We start from the raw sequence: 22,583 nt of genomic DNA, 5'->3' as shown, positions 1-22,583 counted from the left end.
TGTCCCATTGAAGTCAATGGGATTTAAGTGTATGCTTGAAATTAAGCATGTGATTTGCAGAATAAAGATGGACTGTTGAAGTGAGACCTCTACAATCCACTAAATGGGGTGTTTTGCATAGTTACAAAATATTCGGAAATGAAATAGTTAATAACAATGGATTGTGAGGAGCTGGTGACCTGAAAAGTAGCCCACTGACCCCAGTCACTCAGTCATTTTACTTTATTTAATTTTTCAAATGTATAAAATGTATCTTTTGACAGCTCTGGGCACATGTTCAAGAATCTATAATCCCATCAATTTCCAGGAAATGCCCTGCACCGAGGTCATTATTGCCATTGTGAGATAAATATGCAGGGAGAAAGCTAGGTCACTGGATTTCTTTTCACAGGTGATGCTGTTTTAATTGCTGTCTGTATGAACACACACATGGTATAATAGCCCATCAGATTGTTAGAAACAATTTCTTAATGTTCCATTTATTTTATAACCCAAGTTGACCAAAAATGCCATTGAAGGGAAAGAGAACAAGGAGCCTGAATTAAAGGGGCAACCATAGGATAGTTTGGATCGATTGGGTTCACTCTTATTCACCATTAGGTTGCGTTGAAGTAATTGTCAAGATTCTGGCCCAAAGGCATAAGCATAGGGGGGAAAACCCCCAAGGCGCATATGAAAGCACAAAATAGTTAGCATTACATAAAGAGCACCTTACGCACCAAGACACTGACCCAAATTCAGCCCCCTGTGAAGATCTGAGGAGTTGCACCTGCTTACACCAGGGTTGAATTTGTCTTACTGTGTTAATTTCACTAACATATTATTAATGATATATTTACTAAATAATTTATTTACTAAACAAAACAAAACACATCTTACCCCTTCCCTGTAATGCTGTTGTTGTTATCAGTGTTTTCTAGTTTGAGGTGTTAGAGAAATAACTAATTAAGAAACACACACATTTTACAAAATTGTATACAGAGTACAAGGAAATGCATTGTGAAAGTGAATGGTTTAGTTTCATTCTTCAACCTGAGTGACATGCCCCTTCTTTAATTCTTTAATTTTTGATAATCAAAGGTGTTACTAATTACATAGCAGAGGAATTTTTTTTAATCTCAACGGTGTGCCATTAAAGAAAGTCATAGTTCAAGACTAAAACAAAAGCATGGAACATATTGCAACCATGTCCTTAGTCCTCCAGTATTAGTTGTAATATTCCATCTTTTTCTGGCAATCAGAGTTAACTAATGTTGTGATTTAACCTTAGGGTTGAATAACTGCGTGCAGATGTGATTTAACCTTCGGGTTGAATACTGCGTGCAGATATGGTTGCCTCATCTCAAAAAAGATACATTGGACTTGGAAAAGGTTCAGAAAAGGGCAACAAAACTAGGGGTATGGGAACGGCTGCTGTATGAGGAGAGATTAATAAGACTGGGACTTTTCAGCTTGGAAAAGAGACGACTAAGGGGGGATATGATAGAGGTCTACAAAATCATGACTGGTGTGGAGAAAGTAAATAAGGAAGTGTTTACTCCTTGTCATAACACAAGAACTAGGGGCCACCAAATTAAATTAATAGGCAGCAGGTTTAAAACAAACAAAAGGAAGTATTTTGAGTATTAAGAGTCAACCTGTGGAACTCCTTGCCAGAGGATGTTGTGAAGGCCAAGACTATAACAGGATTCAGAAAAGAACTAGATAAATTCATGCACAATAGGTCCATCAATGGCTATTAGCCAGATGGGCAGGGATTGTGTCCCTAGCCTCTGTTTGCAAAAAGATGGGAATGGGTGATGGGACAGATCAGTTGATGATTACCTGTTCTGTTCATTCCCTCTGGGGCACTGGCATTGGCCACTGTCAGAAGACAGGATACTGGACTAGATGGACCTTTGGTCTGACTCAGTATGGCCATTCTTATGTTCTTATGATTCAATTATCCCCTCCTGCAAGAAACCCCCTTGTGAAGATAGGCAGCACTTATGGTCATGTTTGTTCCATGAGGAGGGTGCGTTTTTACCCCACCCTTGGAAGAGGCTGTGGGTCCCCCCCCCGAATTTACATGCATCCCAGGGGACCAATGGAGGGCCAGTAGCAAATGCACAGAGGCCCCCTATCTCTCTACTATCTCTGTGTGTGCCACTTCACCCTAGAAGCATGTTTCCAAACATCAGGGTCAGCTATCAAATCAAAATGCATGTAGTCCACCCTTACACAAAGTGGTATTTAATTAGGCAAATAAACCTTTTCAAAATCTCTAATGCCCCGGTATAGGAAGGCACTTAAACATATGCCTTTAAGTATGGGAGTAGTCCCATTTACTTCATGGGACTACTCATGTGCTTCAGTACCTGCCTGTATCAGGGCTTTAGAAAGTCCTTACTTTGTATAAATTGCAATGTCTGACACCCTACAGATAGTTTTCCTGAGACCATGTTTTATAACCTTTTATGAAATATGTTTTCCAACTTTAAAAAAAATAAGACCCAGTGGTACACATTCTACTTTTAGTTAGTTCCCTGTCGAGAAACTTGATTGGTTTCAATGGAGTTAATGCAGATTTACACCACTGTTAATGGGAACAGAATCTCACCCAATACATTTAAAGTTTGAGTCATTGTTTCCATATGAATATGACATTTTTCCTCCTCGTCTCATTCCTCAAATAATACAAATCAACAAGTAACGAATTAGGTGTGCATGCTAGGTATGTGTTTTCATCCATTATTATAGATGGGCAAACTTTTTGGCCCGAGGGCCACATCTGGGAATAGAAATTATATGGCGGGCCATGAATGCTCACAAAATTGGGGTTGGGGTGCAGGAGTGGGTGAGGGCTCTGGTTGGGGGTGCGGGCTCTGGGGTGGGACCAGAAATGAGGAGTTCAGAGTGTGTGAGGGGGCTCCGGGCTGGGGCGGGGGAGTCAGGTGTGGGGGGTGGGCACTGGCTGGGGGTGCAGGCTCTGGGGTGGGGCTGAGGATGAGGGTTTTGGGGTGCAGGAGGGTGCTCCAGGCTGGGATTGAGGGGTTTGGAGGGCAGGAGGGAGATCAGGGCTGGGGCAGGGGGTTGGGGCATGGGCTGAGGCTCAGGGGTGCAGGCTCCAGGTGGCACTTACCTCAAGTGGCTCCCGGACAGCGGCCATGTCCCCCTCTCCAGTTCCTAAGCGGAGCTGTGGCCAGGTGGCTCTGCACGCTGCCCCATCCTCAGGCGCCTCCCCTGCAGCTCCCTTTGGTCGCAGTTCCCAGCCAATGGGACCAGCGGGGGCGGCGCTTGGGGCGGGGGCAGTGTGCAGAGTGGAGCCCCTTGGCTGCCTCTACACATAGGAGCTGGAGCGGGGCCATGCTGCTGTTTCCAGGAGCTGCATGGAATGGCCCCGACCCTGCTCCCTGGCCAGGCGGGGCAAGCCCCAGACCCCGCTCCCCAGTTGGAGCTCAAGGGCCGGATTAAAACAGCTGGTGGGCTGAATCTGGACCGTGGGCCGTAGTTTGCCCACCCTGTTATAGACAAAGGGGAAAATTCTGTCCTTAGTTACACTGGTGTAAATCCATGGAAATTTCAGTTTACTATGAGAGCTTACTATGAGAGTAGTCCTTTAGTGTGGAACAGTACTTTATATTTGTGATAAATAGGTTAAAAAAACCAACATATGCCCCCATCATTTCAAATCAAAGGAGCTATTATGACTGGATTTACGGAAGTAAGAGGACAATCTAAAATAGCTGTAATCAGTGTTGGCCAATGCTAACCCATTTTTGTGTAATTTTTATGGTACTGTATGTTATCAGGCACAGGCTTGTGTAACTGAAATAATATTCTGACTAAAGAATACTTTTGGTACTTTTATATTCATTTTGTATTCCCCTGCTCCCCTAACTTGAAGTGTTAAAATGGATACATTAACTTTTTTGTTAATACATTGAAAAATAAAAGTGGATGTACACTGAAACTTTTTTCACCTAAAGCATAGTTTCTACCACCATGTCATTGGTCCAAATCCAGTACATCACTGATGTCTGCGTCTGTTTTGTGGTATGGGCCCTTGCAGGGGTAAACAACAACAGAGAATAACAGAGACTTGGAGGGATAACTCACATGACTGGAGTACTGTCATGGATGATTATAAACTGTTCAGGAAGGACAGGCAGGGCAGAAAAGGTGGGGGAGTAGCATTGTATGTAAGGGAGCAGTATGACTGCTCGGAGATCCGGTATGAAACTGCAGAAAAACCTGAGTGTCTCTGGATTAAGTTTAGAAGTGTGAGCAACAAGGGTGATGTCGTGGTGGGAGTCTGCTATAGAACACCGGACCAGGGGGATGAGGTGGATGAGGCTTTCTTCCGGCAACTCGCAGAAGCTACTAGATCGCACGCCCTGGTTCTCATGGGCGACTTTAATCATCCTGATATCTGCTGGGAGAGCACTACAGCGGTGCACAGACAATCCAGGAAGTTTTTGGAAAATGTAGGGGACAATTTCCTGGTGCAAGTGCTGGAGGAGCCAACTAGGGGGAGAGCTTTTCTTGACCTGCTTTTTACAAACTGGGAAGAATTAGTAGGGGAAGCAAAAGTGGATGGGAATCTGGGAGGCAGTGACCATGAGTCGGTTGAGTTCAGGATCCTGACACAGGGAAGAAAGGTAAGCAGCAGAATACGGACCCTGGACTTCAGGAAAGCAGACTTCGACTCCCTCAGGGAACTGATGGGTAGGATCACCTGGGGGAATAACATGAGGGGGAAAGGAGTCCAGGAGAGCTGGCTGTATTTCAAGGAATCCCTATTGAGGTTACAGGGACAAACCATCCCGATGTGTCATCCCGATGTGTCAAAAGAATAGTAAATATGGCAGGCGATCAGCTTGGCTTAACGGTGAAATCCTTGCAGATCTTAAACATAAAAAAGAAGCTTACAAGAAGTGGAAGATTGGACAAATGACCAGGAAAGAATATAAAAATATTGCTCGGGCATGTAGGAATGAAGTCAAGAGGGCCAAATGGCACCTGGAGCTGCAGCTAGCAAGAGATGTTAAGAGTAACAAGAAGGGTTTCTTCAGGTATGTTGGCAACAAGAAGAAAGCCAAGGAAAGTGTGGGCCCCTTACTGAATGAGGGAGGCAACTTAGTGACAGAGGATGTGGAAAAAGCTAATGTACTCAATGCTTTTTTTGCCTCTGTCTTCACGAACAAGGTCAGCTCCCAGACTGCTGCGCTGGGCAACACAGCATGGGGAGTAGGTGGCCAGCCCTCTGTGGAGAAAGAAGTGGTTAGGGAGTATTTAGAAAAGCTGGACGTGCACAAGTCCATGGGGCCGGATGCATTGCATCCGAGAGTGCTAAAGGAGCTGGCGGCTGTGATTGCAGAGCCATTGGCCATTATCTTTGAAAACTCGTGGCGATCGGGGGAAGTCCCGGACGACTGGAAAAAGGCTAATGTAGTGCCCATCTTTAAAAAAGGGAAGAAGGAGGATCCTGGGAACTACAGGCTAGTCAGCCTCACCTCAGTCCCTGGAAAAGTCATGGAGCAGGTCCTCAAGGAATCAATCCTGAAGCACTTACACGAGAGGAAAGTGATCAGGAACAGTCAGCATGGATTCACCAAGGGAAGGTCATGCCTGACTAATCTAATCACCTTCTATGATGATTGGATGAAGGGAAATCTAATCTAATCTAATCACCTTCTGGTTCTGTGGATGAAGGGAAAGCAGTGGATGTATTGTTTCTTGACTTCAGCAAAGCTTTTGACATGGTCTCCCACAATATTCTTGTCAGCAAGTTAAAGAAGTATGGGCTGGATGAATGCACTGTAAGGTGGGTAGAAAGTTGGCTAGATTGTCGGGCTCAATGGGTAGTGATCAATGGCTCCATGTCTAGTTGGCAGCCGGTTTCAAGTGGAGTGCCCCAAGGGTCGGTCCTGGGGCCGGTTTTGTTCAATATCTTCATAAATGATCTGGAGGATGGTGTGGATTGCACTCTCAGCAAATTTGCAGATGATACTAGACTAGGAGGAGTGGTAGATACAGTGGCAGGTAGGGATAGGATACAGAGGGACCTAGACAAATTGGAGGATTGAGCCAAAAGAAATCTGATGAGGTTCAACAAGGATAAGTGCAGGGTCCTGCACTTAGGACGGAAGAATCCAGTGCACTGCTACAGACTAGGGACCGAATGGCTAGGCAGCAGTTCTGCGGAAAAGGACCTAGGGGTGACAGTGGACGAGAAGCTGTATATGAGTCAACAGTGTGCCCTTGTTGCCAAGAAGGCCAATAGCATTTTGGGATGTATAAGTTAGGGGCATAGCCAGCAGATCGAGGGACGTGATCGTTCCCCTCTATTCGACATTGGTGAGGACTCATCTGGAGTACTGTGTCCAGTTTTGGGCCCCACACTACAAGAAGGATGTGGAAAAATTGGAGAGAGTCCAGCGAAGGGCAACAAAAATGATTAGGGGTCTGGAACACATGACTTATGAGGAGAGGCTGAGGGAACTGGGAACTTAGTCTGTAGAAGAGAAGAATGAGGGGGAATTTGATAGCTGCTTTCAACTACCTGAGAGGTGGTTCCAAAGAGGATGGTTCTAGACTATTCTCAGTGGTAGAAGATGACAGGACAAGGAGTAATGGTCTCAAGTTGCAGTGGGGGAGGTTTAGGTTGGATATTAGGAAAAACTTTTTCACTAGGAGGGTGGTGAAACACTGGAATGCGTTACCTAGGGAGGTGGTAGAATCTCCTTCCTTAGAAGTTTTTAAGGTCAGGCTTGACAAAGCCCTGGCTGGGATGATTTAATTGGGGATCGGTCCTGCTTTGAGCAGGGGGTTGGACTAGATGACCTCCTGAGGTTCCTTCCAACCCTGATATTCTATGATTCTATGATTCTAACAGTGTTAAAAATGCCTGTGTCCTGTCTACTCAAGTGCTCTCACCATTCGTTCCTCTGGGTTAAACTTCACTGCTGTATGCAAAAATGGGAAATTTTAGGGGAAAGTCCAATGTAGACAAGGCTTCAATGAGTTTGATTTGTTGCAGTCCGTTTCTCAGTGGACAAGCCTCTACATTACATAAACTAGTATCACAATTGGCACTAAATGGTCCCCCACTTTGGGAATCTTATCATAGGGTAAGTCCACATAGCACAGTAAGCCCCAATTCAGACTCAGGTTCAAGCCCACTTTGGTCCGTGCAGAAATTAGTCTCACTCAGGCCAGTGACCCCTCTGACTCTGGCCTGCAGATCCTGCTAAGGGAGTGAGTCAGATCCTGAGTCCTGCTGTAATGTAGGTCAGAGCCCAGACATTTTGCAGTCTCGATGCAGCTCAGGTCTGGATCATCAGACTTGGGTCTGGAGAGTTTGCCAGCATTATCTCACAATCTCCTGCGGCTGTGCTTCCAAGTCCTTCAGTTCCAAAACTTTTCACTTACTTCCCAGGAACCGCAAACAATCTTCTTGTTTAAAATATTTTGTTTTACCAGGAGGTAAAGTACAAGGTGAACAGCCCTACACACTGTCCAGGGGTTGACCTCGGTGAGTTTACCTCATGGTAAAACTAAAGTGCCTGGTTTTCACTGTTTTTTTTACCTTAGGATAGCTCACGTGTTAGCTACTCCAAGGTGAAAAAAAATACACTGAGTTGAGGCACAGTGGCAAGGAACAGCATCCAGGAAGGTCTGCTGTTGTTGCTGTTCATGCTGTACCTTATCTTTGCCAAGGTTCTCAGTCTGGCACCTCAGCAGTATGAAATTTACTTTAAAAATGGTTAATATGGTCAAAAATTATACTACATTTATTTGATCTACTCTCATCTCTTGGCCCTGTTGCCACCAGCATTCTGCTTCTGGTTACTCCTGAATCCTAATTCTAGCTGAATCTGTGAGCAGGTCTACATTACAAATTTACATCAGGTCCGTATAACTACCTTGCTCAGAGGTGTGAATTTCTCTGTGTGATTTTGGGCAAATGACTTCACTCCTGTGTTTCAATTTCTTCATTTGTAAAATGAGAATAAAAATACTTAGCTCTCTACTTCAGAGAGTATTGTGAGAGTGAGGCTTGGTCTTCACTACAGAGTAAGGTCCATATAAGGCAGCTTACATCAACCTATGTCCCTGTACACACTACTGCTGTGCTCCCGCCAATGTAAGTGCCCTGTTACACAGACATAACTCCACCTCCACAAGAGGTGTAGGGTTTATGTTGGTGTAGTTAGGGCGATGTAATGTCCCCCTGGACACTGAGGGTTACTTACATCAGCTGTTGGCTGTCATTCTTGTCAATTTCACGGCTCCATGCTGGAGCCTTGAAATTGACAAGAAAATCAGGCTGTCATGGGTGGGTTGCAGGCTCCAGCTAGAGCCTGGCTGCCCCCGCAAGTCCCAGTCAGCCTAACTTTGATACTTGGAAAAATACTGGAACAAATGTTTAAACAATCATTTTTAAGCCTCTAGAGGAAAAATAGGTTATAAGGAATAGCCAACATGGATTTGTCAATAACAAAAATTACTCCAGAATAACCTGATTTCTTAACTTTGACAGGGTTACTCGCCTAGTGGATGGAGGGAAGCAGTGGATGTGATATATCTTGATTTTAGTAAGGCGTTTGACACAGTCCCCATGACATTCACATAAGCAAACTAGGGAAATGCGATCGAGATGAAATTGCTATAAGGTCAAAAAAGAACTAGATAAATTCATGGAGGATAGGTCCATCAGTGGCTATTAGCCAGGATGGGCAGGGTTGGTGTCCCTAGCCTCTGTTTGCCAGAAGCTGGGAATGGGCAACAGGGGATGGATCACTTGATGATTACGTGTTCTGTTCAATCCCTCTGGGGCACCTGGTATTGGCCATTGGCGGAAGACAGGATACTAGGCTTGATGGACCTTTGCTCTGATCCACTGTGGCCTGTCTTACGTTCTTAAGGTCAATGAAAAAGTGGGTGAAAGACTGTACTCAAAGAGTAGCTATCAACGAATGAATGGTTCACTATCAAACTGGGAGGGTATATTTAGTAGGGTCCCATAGAGATCCATCATGGGACCAGTACTATTCAATATTTTCATTGACTTGGATAATGGAGTGGAGAGCATGCTTACAAAATTTACAAATGACACCAAGCTGCAAGGTTGCAAGTACTTTGGACAATAGGATTAGAACTCAAAATGACTTTCACAAATTGGAGAATTGGTCTGAATTCAACAAGATGAAATTCAATAAAGATAAGTACAACGTATTTTACTCAGGAAGGAAAAATCAAATAAACAACTACAAAATGGGGAATAACTGGCTAGATAGTTGTACTGCTGAAAAGAATCTGGAGGATACAATAGATCACAAACTGAATATGCACCAACAATGTGATGCAGTTGCAAAAAAGACTAATATCATTCTGGAGTATATTAACAGGAGTGTTGAATGTAAGCCATGGGAGGTAATTGTCCTGATCTACTTGACAATGGTGAGGTCTCAGCTGTAGTACTGTGTCCAGTTCTAGGTGCTACACTTTAGGAAAGATTTGGACAAATTGGAGAGAGTCCAGAGGAGAGCAACAAAAGGTTTAGAAAACCTGATCTATGAGAAAAGGTTAAAAAAACCTGGGCATGTTTAGTCTTGAGAAAAGAAGACTGAGGGGGACCTGATAACAGTCTTCAAATAAGTTACAGGCTATTACAAAGAGGATAGTGATTGACTGTTCTCCATCTCCACTGACAGTAGGAAAAGAAGTACTGGGCTCAATCTGCAGATAGGAAATTTAGGTTAGATATTAGGAAAAACTTTCTAACTATAAGGGTGGTTAAGCTCTGGAAGAGGCTTCCAAGGGAGGTTGTGGAGTCCCTGTTGCTGGAGGGTTTTAAGAACAGGTTGGACAAACACATTTGGGATGGTCTAGGTTTACTTAGTCCTGCCTAGTATGACCTGATGTCCTGATTGTATAGGGACAGTCCCAACGTTTGGGGCTTTGTCTTATATAGGTGGTGCCTATTGCCCGCCACCCCGTCCCGATTTTTCACCCTTGCTATCTGGTCACCCTAATCCTGCCTCTGCGCAAGGGGATGGATGGACGACATGATCTACTGAAGTCCCCTCCAGCCGTACAGCTCGGTGCCATTTCTAGCGAGAGCGGGGGGGAGTTGCCCGGTGCCCTGGGCCAAATATCCAGCCCTTCCCCAGGGGCAGATCAGAAATGGGGCAGGCAGGCAAGGAGCACTGGACAAGCCCGGCACGAGCAGAGCAACTGCAAGGCACCTTGTGCTCCAGCTGCGTGCGCAGAGGGCACCACGCGCCGGGGACCGGGGAGCGGGGGGCGGGAAGCACCCACAAGACCCGACCTCGGCATGGGATGGGGCATCCCACGGGGTGTGTAGGTGGGGGAGGGCAAGGAGGAGTTCTCGCCAGGTCTCATTGGTTGGCTTCCCACCAATGACCTGCCCCCTTAGCTTTGCCCGCCTCTTCCCCACCATTCGAAAGCTGAGTGCCCGCGCAGAGAGAGACGGAGAGATTGGAGGGCTGTGCCCCGCTGCGATTGGCTGGCCATCCTCCCGCCCCGCTCCTACTGGCCACTGTGTCAGTGACGAGGCCGGATCCATATGTCGGATTGGCTGACTCCCAGAGCGGGGACGGGGCCGACGGGACGCGTTTTCCGGAGACTCTGTCGGGGCCGAGGCCGCGCGGGGGCTTTGAGGCCTGGGGATGGAGGCGGTGCGGTGCGCGGGGCACGGTGAGGGGCGGAGCCGCCGTGACATGCCTGGGGGGCTGCGGGGTCCCCCGGGTCGGGCTGGGCTTTTCTGAGGCGGCCTCCCTGGGCCCGGGTTTCTTTTTTTTCCCCCGGGGGGGGGTGTCCCTGGCGCGGGGTCCCCAAACTGGGCGTGGGGGGTCTCCTGGGGCTGGGGGTATCCCCGGGGCTGGAGGAGCGCCCTAGCCCCGGGTCTCAGAGTGGAGCGGATGCTGGGAGGCTGAGTCTCACAAGGCTGCTTTTCTCCCCCCCCCCCCCCCCACCAGGGTCTCTCTGTTTCCTGAAAACAGGCGTCTGCGATGGGCCAAACAAAGGGAAAAGCTTCTACATGTGCGGGGTCCGGGACCAGGCGCCCTGCGGATTCACCCTCCCTGCACAGTAGGTTTAGGGACGCGGAGGTTCCTGTTCTGCACACGTGCTCCCCCCATCCTCTGGGGTGATGCTGAGCTGTCACGGCACAGCCTGGGATGCGGTGTGTGTCACCTTAGGTTTTCCAGTGTTGGATCCGCTCTCAGATACATTATAACAATATTCATTACTAAGCAAAGGCAGCTGCTGTATATTTGTTCTGAGGGGTATTGCAGTTTAAACATATAATCTGAGTGTGGAACGGATTTATAGGAAGGCAGAAACATCCTAATCCCCACAGAGAGCCTGTAGAGTATCCTATTATTTAATGTTTTTATTATCATAGTTCCTAGGAGCTCTAGTCAGAGGCCAGGACCCCATTGCACTAGCTGTGGTATAAACACAGATCAAAAAGATGGTCTCTGACCCAAAAAGCTCACAGTCTAAGACTAAGATAAGTGATACAGATAAGTGAGGGAAACACAAGGGAACAATGCGATAATAGTCATCATGATAGGCAGCAGACTGATCACACCAACTGATTAACAGTTATCAACTTTTTTGTAGTCATGGTAAAGGAGATATGTCAGGATGTAAAATGTCAGCCTGTATCTCCAACTAGCCTACACACCTTCAACTCGGATGCCCATATGCATCATATATACTCATCATGGGTTACAAAATGCTGTGGTTTGTAGATGTAGCCATAAACCATCCTGCAGTTCACCCACAGATTAGCTAGTAATATCAATATCTTACCTCTTAATCTTTCTATATAGAAACCAGAGATTCAATTGTCTCCCATCTTGACGACCCCTTTATAAATTATACCAAAACAATACAGAAGACCTGAGTTAATCATGGGTTCAAGAAAACCACTGTTTTTGTTACATAAATGGCATTTCGTGTCTTAAGTGCTGGAAACTAAGAGAGAGAAGGGATTAGCTCTTTTATTAATTTTAAGTGAATTGGGGGCTGTTTGGGGAGCCCCGACAATGAGCTGTTAGTTCAGTGAACCTGACCTCCTACATGTCTCTGAACGAAGGTGTCTTTGAGATCTTCCTCTAAGGATTTTGCCTTAAGCATTTGTTTCTGCTATTGCTCTTACTCAGACAGCTCAAATCTTTTCCCCCCACCTTCAGCCTTCCTGCTTCCTACTGCTTGATCCATGAGAAGTACATGGTGGAGCTGCAAGTTCTGATTCAGCAACAGGACAGAGAAGAATACAAGTAGGTTTGCCCAAAGGGAACATGTACAGCATGTAATTCCTATTAATTTGAAAAGTTAGGATAACTCTTCCTTCTTGTGGCAGCACAGCCTGATCACTGTCCTGCTTGGTGTATACATTTCTGCAGGTTTGCATATTATTTTTCAAATATGGCAGGTTCCAGTTCCTAAGAGCATAGAATGTAAATATCTGGATTGAGGTGGGATGTCTTTGTTGTACTGAAATTGGCATCATTTTAAAACAGTCTGACTCTTACAACGTTAAATTGTAGATATCATTGGATGGATTGTATGTGTGTTGGACACTGCAAGGCCTACAAAAAGCAGCTCCCAACAAAGTTCAGTTTCTATTGGCTAGACATAGTTTGTATAGATAGTAAACAGTGATGTGATATAAGAATTTTATTGGCATGAGTTTGTGATGATCACATTAATCGTGCGTGGTAAAGCCATTTCTGAGTTATCCAGATCATCAGAAACAAGTGCTGGTATAACTTTTATAGAGTGTCGTCCTGCAGTCTCTGTATGACGCATATGTTACAGGAAAATCTATTTTAGGAACATTACAGGGATTTAAAAAAATCATAGTACTATTTTTTGTGTCCTTGTGCCTGTGTCTTGGTCAGCATGAGTCCAAATGGGCTGAGCTCAGACAGAGAGAATTAACACTAATAAATGGTGTAAAATAGAATCCTGTACATAAAAATGTCATAATTTAGTCTAGCTCTGGCCAGCCCAGGACTAAAAATGAGAGCCAGGTCCCACTAGAAAGGCTCAGCTCTCCCCTTCAGTGATGTCAATATCCCATTTCTAGTCCTGCTGGGCCATTGGATATTGGACACTAAAGTTGTCACTGGCCCAAGATCATCGTAGGTCTCGGATATGTATGGTTTTTGAGGGAAATTCTACAGTAGGGGTGGGGAGGAAACATTTGTTTGGCAGGTTAGTTGATGCTAAACAAACAAACATCATTGTTTGAAGCTGCTCAGCAGTTGGAAATGTTAAAATAAATCCTGGGGAGTTGGATTATTTGGCAGGTGTTACAGTTATGTGATAAATCACACAGGTGTGTGATTATTAATCAGATGCTACCCCAATTTGTCACATGGGTATTTCTGTCATATAGGTGATAGATAGATCTATATGTGAATGTACAGATACAATCTATATGCAAATTAATGCTACTTGTAGTTTTGACATTGATTTAACATATTTTTGTTAATTGCTTGTGCACAGTCTCCTATGAGATGGGTATTACCCCTTTTACGGTTAGGAAACTTGAGTTTAAGAAGTTAAGCAAGTAGGTGGTGGAATGGAACCCAATTTGCTGACTCCCAATGCCTTCCTTGAAAAACTTAAACAAGGCTTTCTTATCATTGTTCTTCCATCTTTTGATTCATTTATTCAATAACTTTCAAAATTTTGGCTCCTTTCATGTTAAGAACCAACTTATTCTATTCAGTGATCCAATTATTTACTTGTAACAATGTCATGTTATCATAAAAGGTTTTTCTTTGGTACAATTATTTATTTATATTTATATCCTACATAAGCTCTCAACATGTGTTCAATTAAAATTCACAATGATTAAATAGAAAACAGCTGCAATCCAGTAAAAGCATCTCACAGAGCTCTGTTTGTCAGCTGCCAAATTAAAAAAGAAGCCTCCCTCTTATTCCATAGCCAAATGCCTTCCTTTCCCCGCCGCCCCCGGCTTCAGAGAAATGCATTGCACAGCCCATCTCTTAAAAGGCAAAGAAATTTGGGCTTTGGTAAACCATGAGGGGTTCCCAAGACTTTGATCGTAATCAATGACTGAATCGTGTTGAATGTTCTGTGTCACCACACCTTCAGTTTTTGTTTCAAGACAAGAGAGGAACTATAAGCAGAGGAAATGAATGTATCCAGAGGATTTTAATATTATAGAAAGCTATGCATTGGGCAGTTACTAAATTTGATCTTGTTTATTTTTCCAAAGGTCTTGAGCAATATACTAAATGCAGACAAATCCCTGTAAAGTGCAGATCCAGAGACTCTGTCTGGGACACTGCCTGTGCAAACTGAATTTGTAAAGATTCTCTGTGATGGAACATACTGGTATATGTGTTAAACTTGCTTTCGCAGCTCATGGTTTCTTTTATTGTCCACTAGGCTATACTATCGATGCCTTAAAAGTAAGATGGAAGGGAAGAGGTGGTGTGGGAGCATCCCATGGCAGGTACACGTGTGTCATTTATATTTAAGCTCTCTGTTGCTCACAGCATGCAATTGTTTACATTTGTCCACTATGCAACCTGTAGTTCAACCTGCAACGGGCTATCGGTTCCAGCGTGCAATGCTCCATCTGGATTTCAGATGTCAAGCCGCTGTTCTTAAAATGAAATATTTCACGCGGGGGCCTCTCTTTACAGGCTTAGATAAAACTAACTGCCTCAGACCAAAGTACAGGGAGTACTCTGGATTGTGGGCAACTTGGGTTCAGTATCCAGCTGTGGTCTCTTCTCTTTTTCCCCTATCCCCATTCCCAGAGGCTGCATGGTTGATGAGACATCCTGCTTAGTCCCTGAGGTGGGGCAGTGGGTGCAAGGAATCAGCTTTATGCTTCTCATTAGTGCCTTCTACAGCCAGGCACTTACTAGTACTTGAACAGAAGGATGGCGGCTCTGACACAGCCTAGCTGGAGTTATGGGAAGGGTGATATTCCCAGAATCTGATCTTTCTTGAGTGGGTTATGGCATGGTTGAGGGTGTGGATGGGGTAATATTCTTTCCTAATTCATGTTCTAAAGAATAATTTTATTTGCATATTTTGCAGGATTCCAAAGCCATCAAACCGCCAGTAGATGCAGAATCCCAGTATGCATCAGAGCTATTCCTTAATCCCAATGGTCAGCGAAATCCATTCAAAGTTCTAGACAAGAATTGTGAACTGTCCTCCTGGAAGCTACTTAATAAAGGCAACAGGGAAAAAAATAGCATCGAAGGAGGGAAACAGAAGGAAAAGAGAGAGCAGGCATTAGATAAAAAGAAGGAGGAGAAACTGACATCTGAATCCCAGATGGGAAGAGAGCCTCTAGTGGGAATGAAGATTAAGAAAAAACAGTCTGGGGAGAAGAGGAGTGACACAGAACTTGGGGAGGGAACAGGGACCAGAGCTAAATCAAGTCAGTCTGAGGCTCAGAAAGAGAGAAACCTTTCTGGGGATAAACAAAAATACGGCACCAGTGGAGAGTCTGAGAAACCCTCTGAGCAAATAGAGGAGGAGGCATGTGCGAAGCCAGTGAAAGATGCCTTGCATAGAGAAAGGAAACTAAAGCCTTCACCCCCAAGCCTTGACAGCCAAAAAACAAGCACTGAGCCACTGAGAGAGGAGCAGCTCAGAAAGGGAGACTCAAAAAGCAACAGGGGCAAAGGAATAGAAGTGAAGGTAGATGCTGGTGGGAAGGCTAGAGAGAAGAATGTGACACCCAGAGAGTGTGTGATTTCCCAGGAGGCTACAGACTTGTCAATACCATCAGCATTGCTCCAAGTGCCCTCTGAAGGAGGCCCAGTTGCACAGCCAGCACCATCAAAGGCAGGAATAGTGCCAGGGGAGCGAAAATATGTAACTCAAAATACTAACAGTGATGAAGGTGAAATTGTGTTTGTTTCTTCCAAGTTGGGCAAAGACCAACCTGATGGGTCAGTATTGGATTTGCAACAGGGGGAGGTTTTTGAGAGAACATCTGGGAAGAGTGAGCAAAGGATTTTCTCTTCCTCTTCAGGAGTTGCAACATCTTTGCAAAAGGAAGAAACCCTGGACACCAAAGCCCTTCAGAACCATCTTACAGTCCAGCTGAAACAGAAAAAGGTTGTTGTTTCTATTATACACTTCACTTTTGCTCTTCCCAGTCTCGAGGCAGCTGTTTGCATCAGCTCAGTCAAAACTAATAACCCCTACCGAGCAGTATATGTAAGGCAGTACTCTCTGGAGTACTTAGAGAAAGGTGATCACTTCAGGCTTCTGAAAACTCAGGATAGACACAAATCAGTTGGATCTATATACACTTAAAACACTGTGTGAGAGAACTTCATATCCTCTAGCTTGGGGGTACTTAGTATTTTCTTCTCTGAGGGCCATGTCAGCAACATATGGGCTGCACCTTAGGCTGTGTCCACATAGCAGCTGAGGGAGCGCTTTCCAGAGTGAGTAGACACGTGCTATCTCCGCTCGACCTAGCGTACTACAAATAGTCGTGTGGCTGCAGTGGGATGGGCGACAGCTAGGGCTAGTTCCGCAAATCCATACTTGGGAGACTAGCCTGAGTGCTATTTGCAACTTTGCTTGAGAAGTGCTAGTACATGTCTGTCTACCTATTTTGGGAAGCACCCAAAATTGCATCAAATGGAGGAGACTGCAGCCATGTTCACTTTTTAAAAGGATGGTAATACTTCGGAAAAATGACTTTAAAAAGACATCGTGGAGAATATTTGATTCCAGCTTTGCATGCTTACTCTGGGATGGAGAAAACAAGATGTGTTCTTTCGCTTTTGTTCATAATTACTAATTATAAAGATCTGAAAACTTAGAAATTCTGTTGATCCCGCATAAGTCAAAATAGAATTTAGATCTCGCTACTAGAACTATTGCTTCTGTTGGATAACATGGTGTAGAAAGGAGTAAAAATAATGAATAAAGAAAGCAATCTAGACTCAGTGCCTTGGAGAGCTGTTGAGATCTTTAGGCTATGCTGGTTGTGTTCCCCTTCTCATAAACTTAGGGAATTAGGGGTTCCTAATTCCCCTCCCCTAAAATTTAATAATAGTTATCTTATTTTCTGGTTAAAGATGCTCCAGAGATTGATATAATCCTTATACGAACTACGTTACACTTACAAATATTTTGGAGATTGCAGCATTAGGTTAAAATATCTGACTTCCTAGAATGCAAGTCTTACCCTTTTTACTTTTGACCTTTTGACTGTTCTGTGTAGAGGAGACTGGTTGGAAGTAGTTGGGGGTGGATATCAGTACCAAGTAGATAAGACGTGGATTTTTGGGTTTTGTTTTTCAGAGCACTTTGGCGACAGTGAATCTTCAGGCCCTACCGGATAAAGGCGAAAGATTATTAAAGCAAGTGCAGGGTTTGGAAGCTGCGCTCAGTGCTCTCAGCCTCTCAACAGCAGAAAGTGCAGAGGCAGGTAAGAGGATTGGTCAGTATCTTGCCAAGTGGTGTGTCCGACTACAGTGTGTACATAAGGTATAAGTTCATACATGGTGTGTTGCATATATAGAGCCATGGGAATGCTAGGAAGCTGGACACAGCATATTAATTGAAACACCTGAAAATGAATGAAGGAATGTATTAAAGTTGATTATTTTATTTTTTTAAATTTTTTTTAATTGAGAGGTGGTTTTCTCTCATGACTTGAGCACATGACTGGACTCCAGAATTTCTGGATTCTGTTCCAGTTCTGCCAGTACTTGACTGTATGACTTAAGGCAAATCATGTACGTCACCTGTGTCTAACTGACCAGTATCCTAAGGGTTAACTTTTTCTCTCTGTTGAGAACCTTACTTTTTGTACAAGGTATTTCAATTATTTTGCCTCAGGTGTACAATGTACTAAACTTCATCTGCCATTTTGTGGCCAGATGTGGTTGAGTGGATACTTTTGGAGTTTCTTCACAATCCTGTATGCTAATTCACTAACCTAATTAACTGTATTAATCACCTGTGGATGAGATGGACCCTCTCAGATTCACTGGGCCATTTGTTCCTGGGCACTTGTACATGCTGAGAGTGTCAAGAAGGACACCCCTTGTAACATGGACAGATCCTCTGGGAACAGAACTGAGATTCCCATGTCTCAAATACGCCACTGAATGGTCCTTGTTAAGTGAAACCTTTTGGTCCCTTCTCCACTGTGCCACACTTGAAATGTTGACCTAAAGCTGAGAGACTACAAAGTCCATTGCCGAGCGATTAACCTTGAATGTTTCCCTTCTCAAACAGGGAACAGTGTGAGTAGTGACAATCAGGAAGAATCTCTGTGCAACCCATTCAGCAGGACGACCACTGAACCATCCAAGTCTGTGCATCTGAAAAACTCACAGCCATTCCAGGATCCTCTTGCTAAAACCTCTCTAGGATTGCATGGCTGCAGCTCAGCTCCCTCTCTGGGACCCAGTCAATACTACAGTAGTGTCTATGGAGGTAAGGTTGAGTGGGCAGCAAGAAACTAGGCCTACTTGCTAGCTAGCAGTTGGCTTTTTTCAGATTAGGTACCATAATCAAGCAGCAGTTTGGAGGGAATCCTAAACTTTGTGGATGAGCAAGAGCGTCTTATTCCAGTAAATTTCTAGTTGCTTTCTTCCCTAGAATCTTAGTGTAGAGAAAAGTACAATGAGGTATCTTGAGGAGTAAATCCTGATAGAAGGAATATCTGGGTACATCGGGGAGTCAGAAACTTTGCTTTATTTTGTTAGGTTGGTTTCTGGCAAACTGCTGACGTGGTCCTTCATTAAGCAGAGTATAGATCCCAGTATGCTATTCTCCATCCTGAACCAAGTGGAGAACTCCGTGGGTGGGTGGGTTTGGTGACCTATAAGATATATGAAAAAAGTTAGCTCTATGTTGCCCATGGGGATTAGGCAGTGTGATCAGATACTAATTCCTTGCAGGGTGGATTGATTTAAATCAAGGTTATTTAAATCAGCAAGCCGGAAATCTTGATTTAAATCATCAGTTTAAATTTTGTTTTGCATTGTACTCTTTAGTTTTTCTAAAGAAAGGATTCTTATTGGTTGGTAACCATTAAAACATGTTTATTTGCAACTAAATATAGCTTTTACACTACACTTTGTCCTTTTTTCCTCTCTATATCTATACACATTTATTTAAGCATTTATATAGCTTAATTTACATTTATTCAGATGCATAATTCATCATTTTTAATAAATTTAAAAATTAAGAATTTCTTATTTACTCGATTATGATTAATTTTACTTGTGATTTGTGTTAAGCTCTGTTTGGATGGAAATTCAAATTCAGTCAAAAATACACAAAAGCACCATTTAATTTTTTTATTAAATAAAACTAAAATGTTCTGGATACATAAGAAAAAAATTCATCAATTTATTAAAGCATGTTTTGCATTTAAAACTGATTTATTAAACAAAGGAAGTATTATCTGTAGTTAGTGAATTGAACTGATTTGTTTCTGGTCACCATGTCCTTCCAGATTTTAAAGCTAATAGATCTCATCCTCTAACACCTAGTTTTTATTCATGGATTGGAAGAGGGGAAAACAAATGTTTCTGTTTTTTCAACACCCAGTTGGTTTCTTAAGGTTTGAAGAACTAGATGAATAAACTGAAATGAAGAAAATATTCTTTTTGCACCTGCTGACAAAAGCTGGTTTAGCACTTCAACAAACTCTGGCTCCAGGTGCTTAGCCAGTAACTTCCACTAGTTCAATGGCTTGATTTTTTTTGTCTTTAAAACTTGGCAACAGACATGTACTGCTTAATGTTTTTTGTATTTATTTTTACATGATTTTAATAGATTTAAGCTTTAACCTGTGTTGTCAATTTCACATTTAAGTTTTTTTAAAAATAAACCTCTATTTAACTTAAATTAAAAAATTGTATTTGTTAATTAAAAAATAAAACAATCAATTTTTAATCACACTCATCCATGTTTGTTACCAGGGAGGTGCACTGTGGTGTTTTCTGGAAGCCTGTAGCCATTTAACCATGCCTTTTAGCCTCTGAGCTTATTAGTGGGAATTAGTGCTATAAACAGTGCTCATTCACTATGCTGCCTTTTCCTAGCAAGCGCCAGTGTGCAGGGATTGTATGGAGGCAGAATGACTGAAGATCGACTCAGGGCAGTGCACAGTGCCACAAGTGATGCCATTAACCATCTTCACAGATCTCTAGAATCCTGCCCCACAGAGGAGACTGTGGCTGAGGACCCATCTGGGTTGAAGGTGAGCCAGTAGCAAGAGAGAGCAGTACTCAATTTGATTCACAGTTTCATGTAATCTCCATTATGAAACATAATGTCAGGGATTATGTTATAAAATGGGCAATTCCAACGTATTACCTATTCCTAGACAAATGTACTGCCTTATGTATACTGTTCCACTTAAGCCAAGAGGTGCATCAATAAAAAGCAGAGGTTTGTCCTTCGCTCCTATCATTTTTTTGTAGGAAGAGCAAACTGCAGTACTGCGAGTGACGTATGAATCTTCAGTTTTACCAGAAGACTTTTAGCGTTCTGTCAGCTACATTGGAACCTTATCACTTTTCTTCTTCTCTAAGATTGTAAAGTCTTTGGGATAGAGGCCATTTCTATGTATGTATTTACAGAGCACCTAGCACAATGGGGCTCTGATCCTGATTCTCTGGGTGCTGCTTTAGTCTAAATATGACATACAAAAACTATGCTGAAATAATGTTATTTAGGATGTAAAGTCACTTACTCGACAGTTAGGAAATGCCAGATTAAGGCTGCCTGGACAACCATAATTCAGCCCCCTTGTGTGTATGTATTATGATACAGTTCTTAATACATAATCACATATGGTTTTTTTCCTGCAGGAAAATAACTTGAGATGGTTTGAATAGTGAGTCTGGCATGAGTGAAAGGTGTTAGGTGAACAAGCTTAGAGACTGAAGTTCTCTGTCTGTACATGGCATGAGTAGTACAGTGCATATCTCTTCACAGTTTTTCTACTACTCATTCTTCCTCTGATCATCATCTTAATTGCGATCCCCTGTGCTGGTCTCAGACACAGCTGCCCACTTCTTATTCTTTTTGTATGTACTCTAACCTACCATAGAATTTAGCCCAAGCTGTGTTGTAGATTAGAGCACTCCCTGTGGAATAGACAGTGAAGGGTGGTAAGTACAGTTAGCTCCCAAATTTTGCAGCTATATGCTGCAAAGCCTTTTAGCAATTCATAGTTTCATAGAGTTTAAAGACTGAAAAGATCATTAGATCATCTAATCTGACTTCCAGTATGTCTCAGGCCATTAAATTTCACCCAATTACCTCTGTATTGAGCCCAAAGCATAACTTGGCTAAAGCACATCTTTCAGAAAGGCATCCAGCCTTTGAAGACTCCAAGAAATGGGGAATCCACCCTTGGTAATTTGTTCCAGTGGCTAGTCACCCTCACTATTTTAAAAACTTGTGCCTTATTTCTAATTTGAATTTGTCTGGCTTCAGCTTCAAGCCGTTTGTTTTTGTTACACCTTTCTCTACTAGAATAGAGAGCCCTTTAATATCTGGCATTTTTTCTCTGTGAAGGTACTTGTATGCTGTAATCAAGTCACCTCTCAATCTTTTTGATAAGCTAATTTTTCAACATCCTCTTTTAAAATGTGGATATCAGACTTGTGTGCAGTATTCCAGTGTCAGCCATACCAATAATGGGTACAGAGATAAAATCACCCATATACTCACTACTCCCATGTTTATATAGCCAAAGATCACATTAGCCCTTTTTGCCACAGTATTGCACGAACAGAGTCTGGGGAACCAAAAGAAAGTCTGTCCCTGCTGGGCAGATTTAATTGTCATTCTTTAATCCTCATGAAGAACTATAGTGACAGCTACTCTATAAAAATGCTGATAGCTATGCCATTGCCAACTCTCTGCCACAATCAGATGGACTATTTCATTATTAAAAATAGCTTTTTGCCTTACTCAAGTACAGAAATCAGTCCTATACAGTAGATAGTAGAGGAATACTAAGAGAATGAATAAATGGTCAAACTAGACCTCCTCCAACATTATTAGAAGTTGATGGTTGATAAATGTAGTTAGTCATGAAAAAATTCCTTTACTCTCAATAACACCTCAGATTTCCACTACAGGTCATATGATAAATTAGTTTGTATGCTTCTACAATAATATAACATACAGGGTCAGAAGTTGTATTATTTGCTAGACATGATTCCCAAGGATAAAAACTCAATTATTGTTTTTTAAACTTTCCTACACTGGATAGATCTGTTTCTCAGACGGTGATCTCTTTCATAGTAAAATAAAGCTTTTAAAATGACATGCTCATAAAAGATCTTTCATATTTCTTTACAAATATTGTACATTTAAAAATTTCTTCCAGCTTGTGTGTGAAGTACTAGCACAAGTTAATCTGTCTTATAACATTTATAGTGTCTTGCTATTGCAAAAAGTCTGATCTCAGAGTAACTAGTACCACTCTGAGATGTTTGTATTGGTTTGGAAAGAAAACTGACAGACAAGTGCTGAGTGTACAGTTGCCCTAAAACAGAACT

General features: G+C 43.0%; 1 protein-coding gene across 2 annotated transcripts in view; it reads left to right on the top strand.

Moving 5' to 3' along the window:
* The first annotated feature begins 10,656 nt into the window (after positions 1 to 10,656).
* The window catches only part of TTF2 (transcription termination factor 2), a 34,886-nt gene continuing 22,959 nt past the window's right edge, over positions 10,657 to 22,583 (top strand). For both annotated transcript variants that reach the window (XM_077821777.1, XM_077821769.1), the window contains exons 1-8: positions 10,657 to 10,704; positions 10,986 to 11,097; positions 12,210 to 12,296; positions 14,446 to 14,512; positions 15,109 to 16,143; positions 17,347 to 17,473; positions 18,289 to 18,489; positions 20,109 to 20,266. In XM_077821777.1, the coding sequence (XP_077677903.1) occupies positions 10,677 to 10,704; positions 10,986 to 11,097; positions 12,210 to 12,296; positions 14,446 to 14,512; positions 15,109 to 16,143; positions 17,347 to 17,473; positions 18,289 to 18,489; positions 20,109 to 20,266 (1,815 nt within the window). In that variant the 5' untranslated portion in view covers positions 10,657 to 10,676. The remainder of the gene's footprint in view (positions 10,705 to 10,985; positions 11,098 to 12,209; positions 12,297 to 14,445; positions 14,513 to 15,108; positions 16,144 to 17,346; positions 17,474 to 18,288; positions 18,490 to 20,108; positions 20,267 to 22,583) is intronic.

This window comes from Eretmochelys imbricata, chromosome 1, assembly GCF_965152235.1.
Source record: "Eretmochelys imbricata isolate rEreImb1 chromosome 1, rEreImb1.hap1, whole genome shotgun sequence".
Classification (NCBI taxonomy): domain Eukaryota; kingdom Metazoa; phylum Chordata; order Testudines; family Cheloniidae; genus Eretmochelys; species Eretmochelys imbricata.
This window is presented reverse-complemented; position numbering and strand designations above follow the sequence as displayed.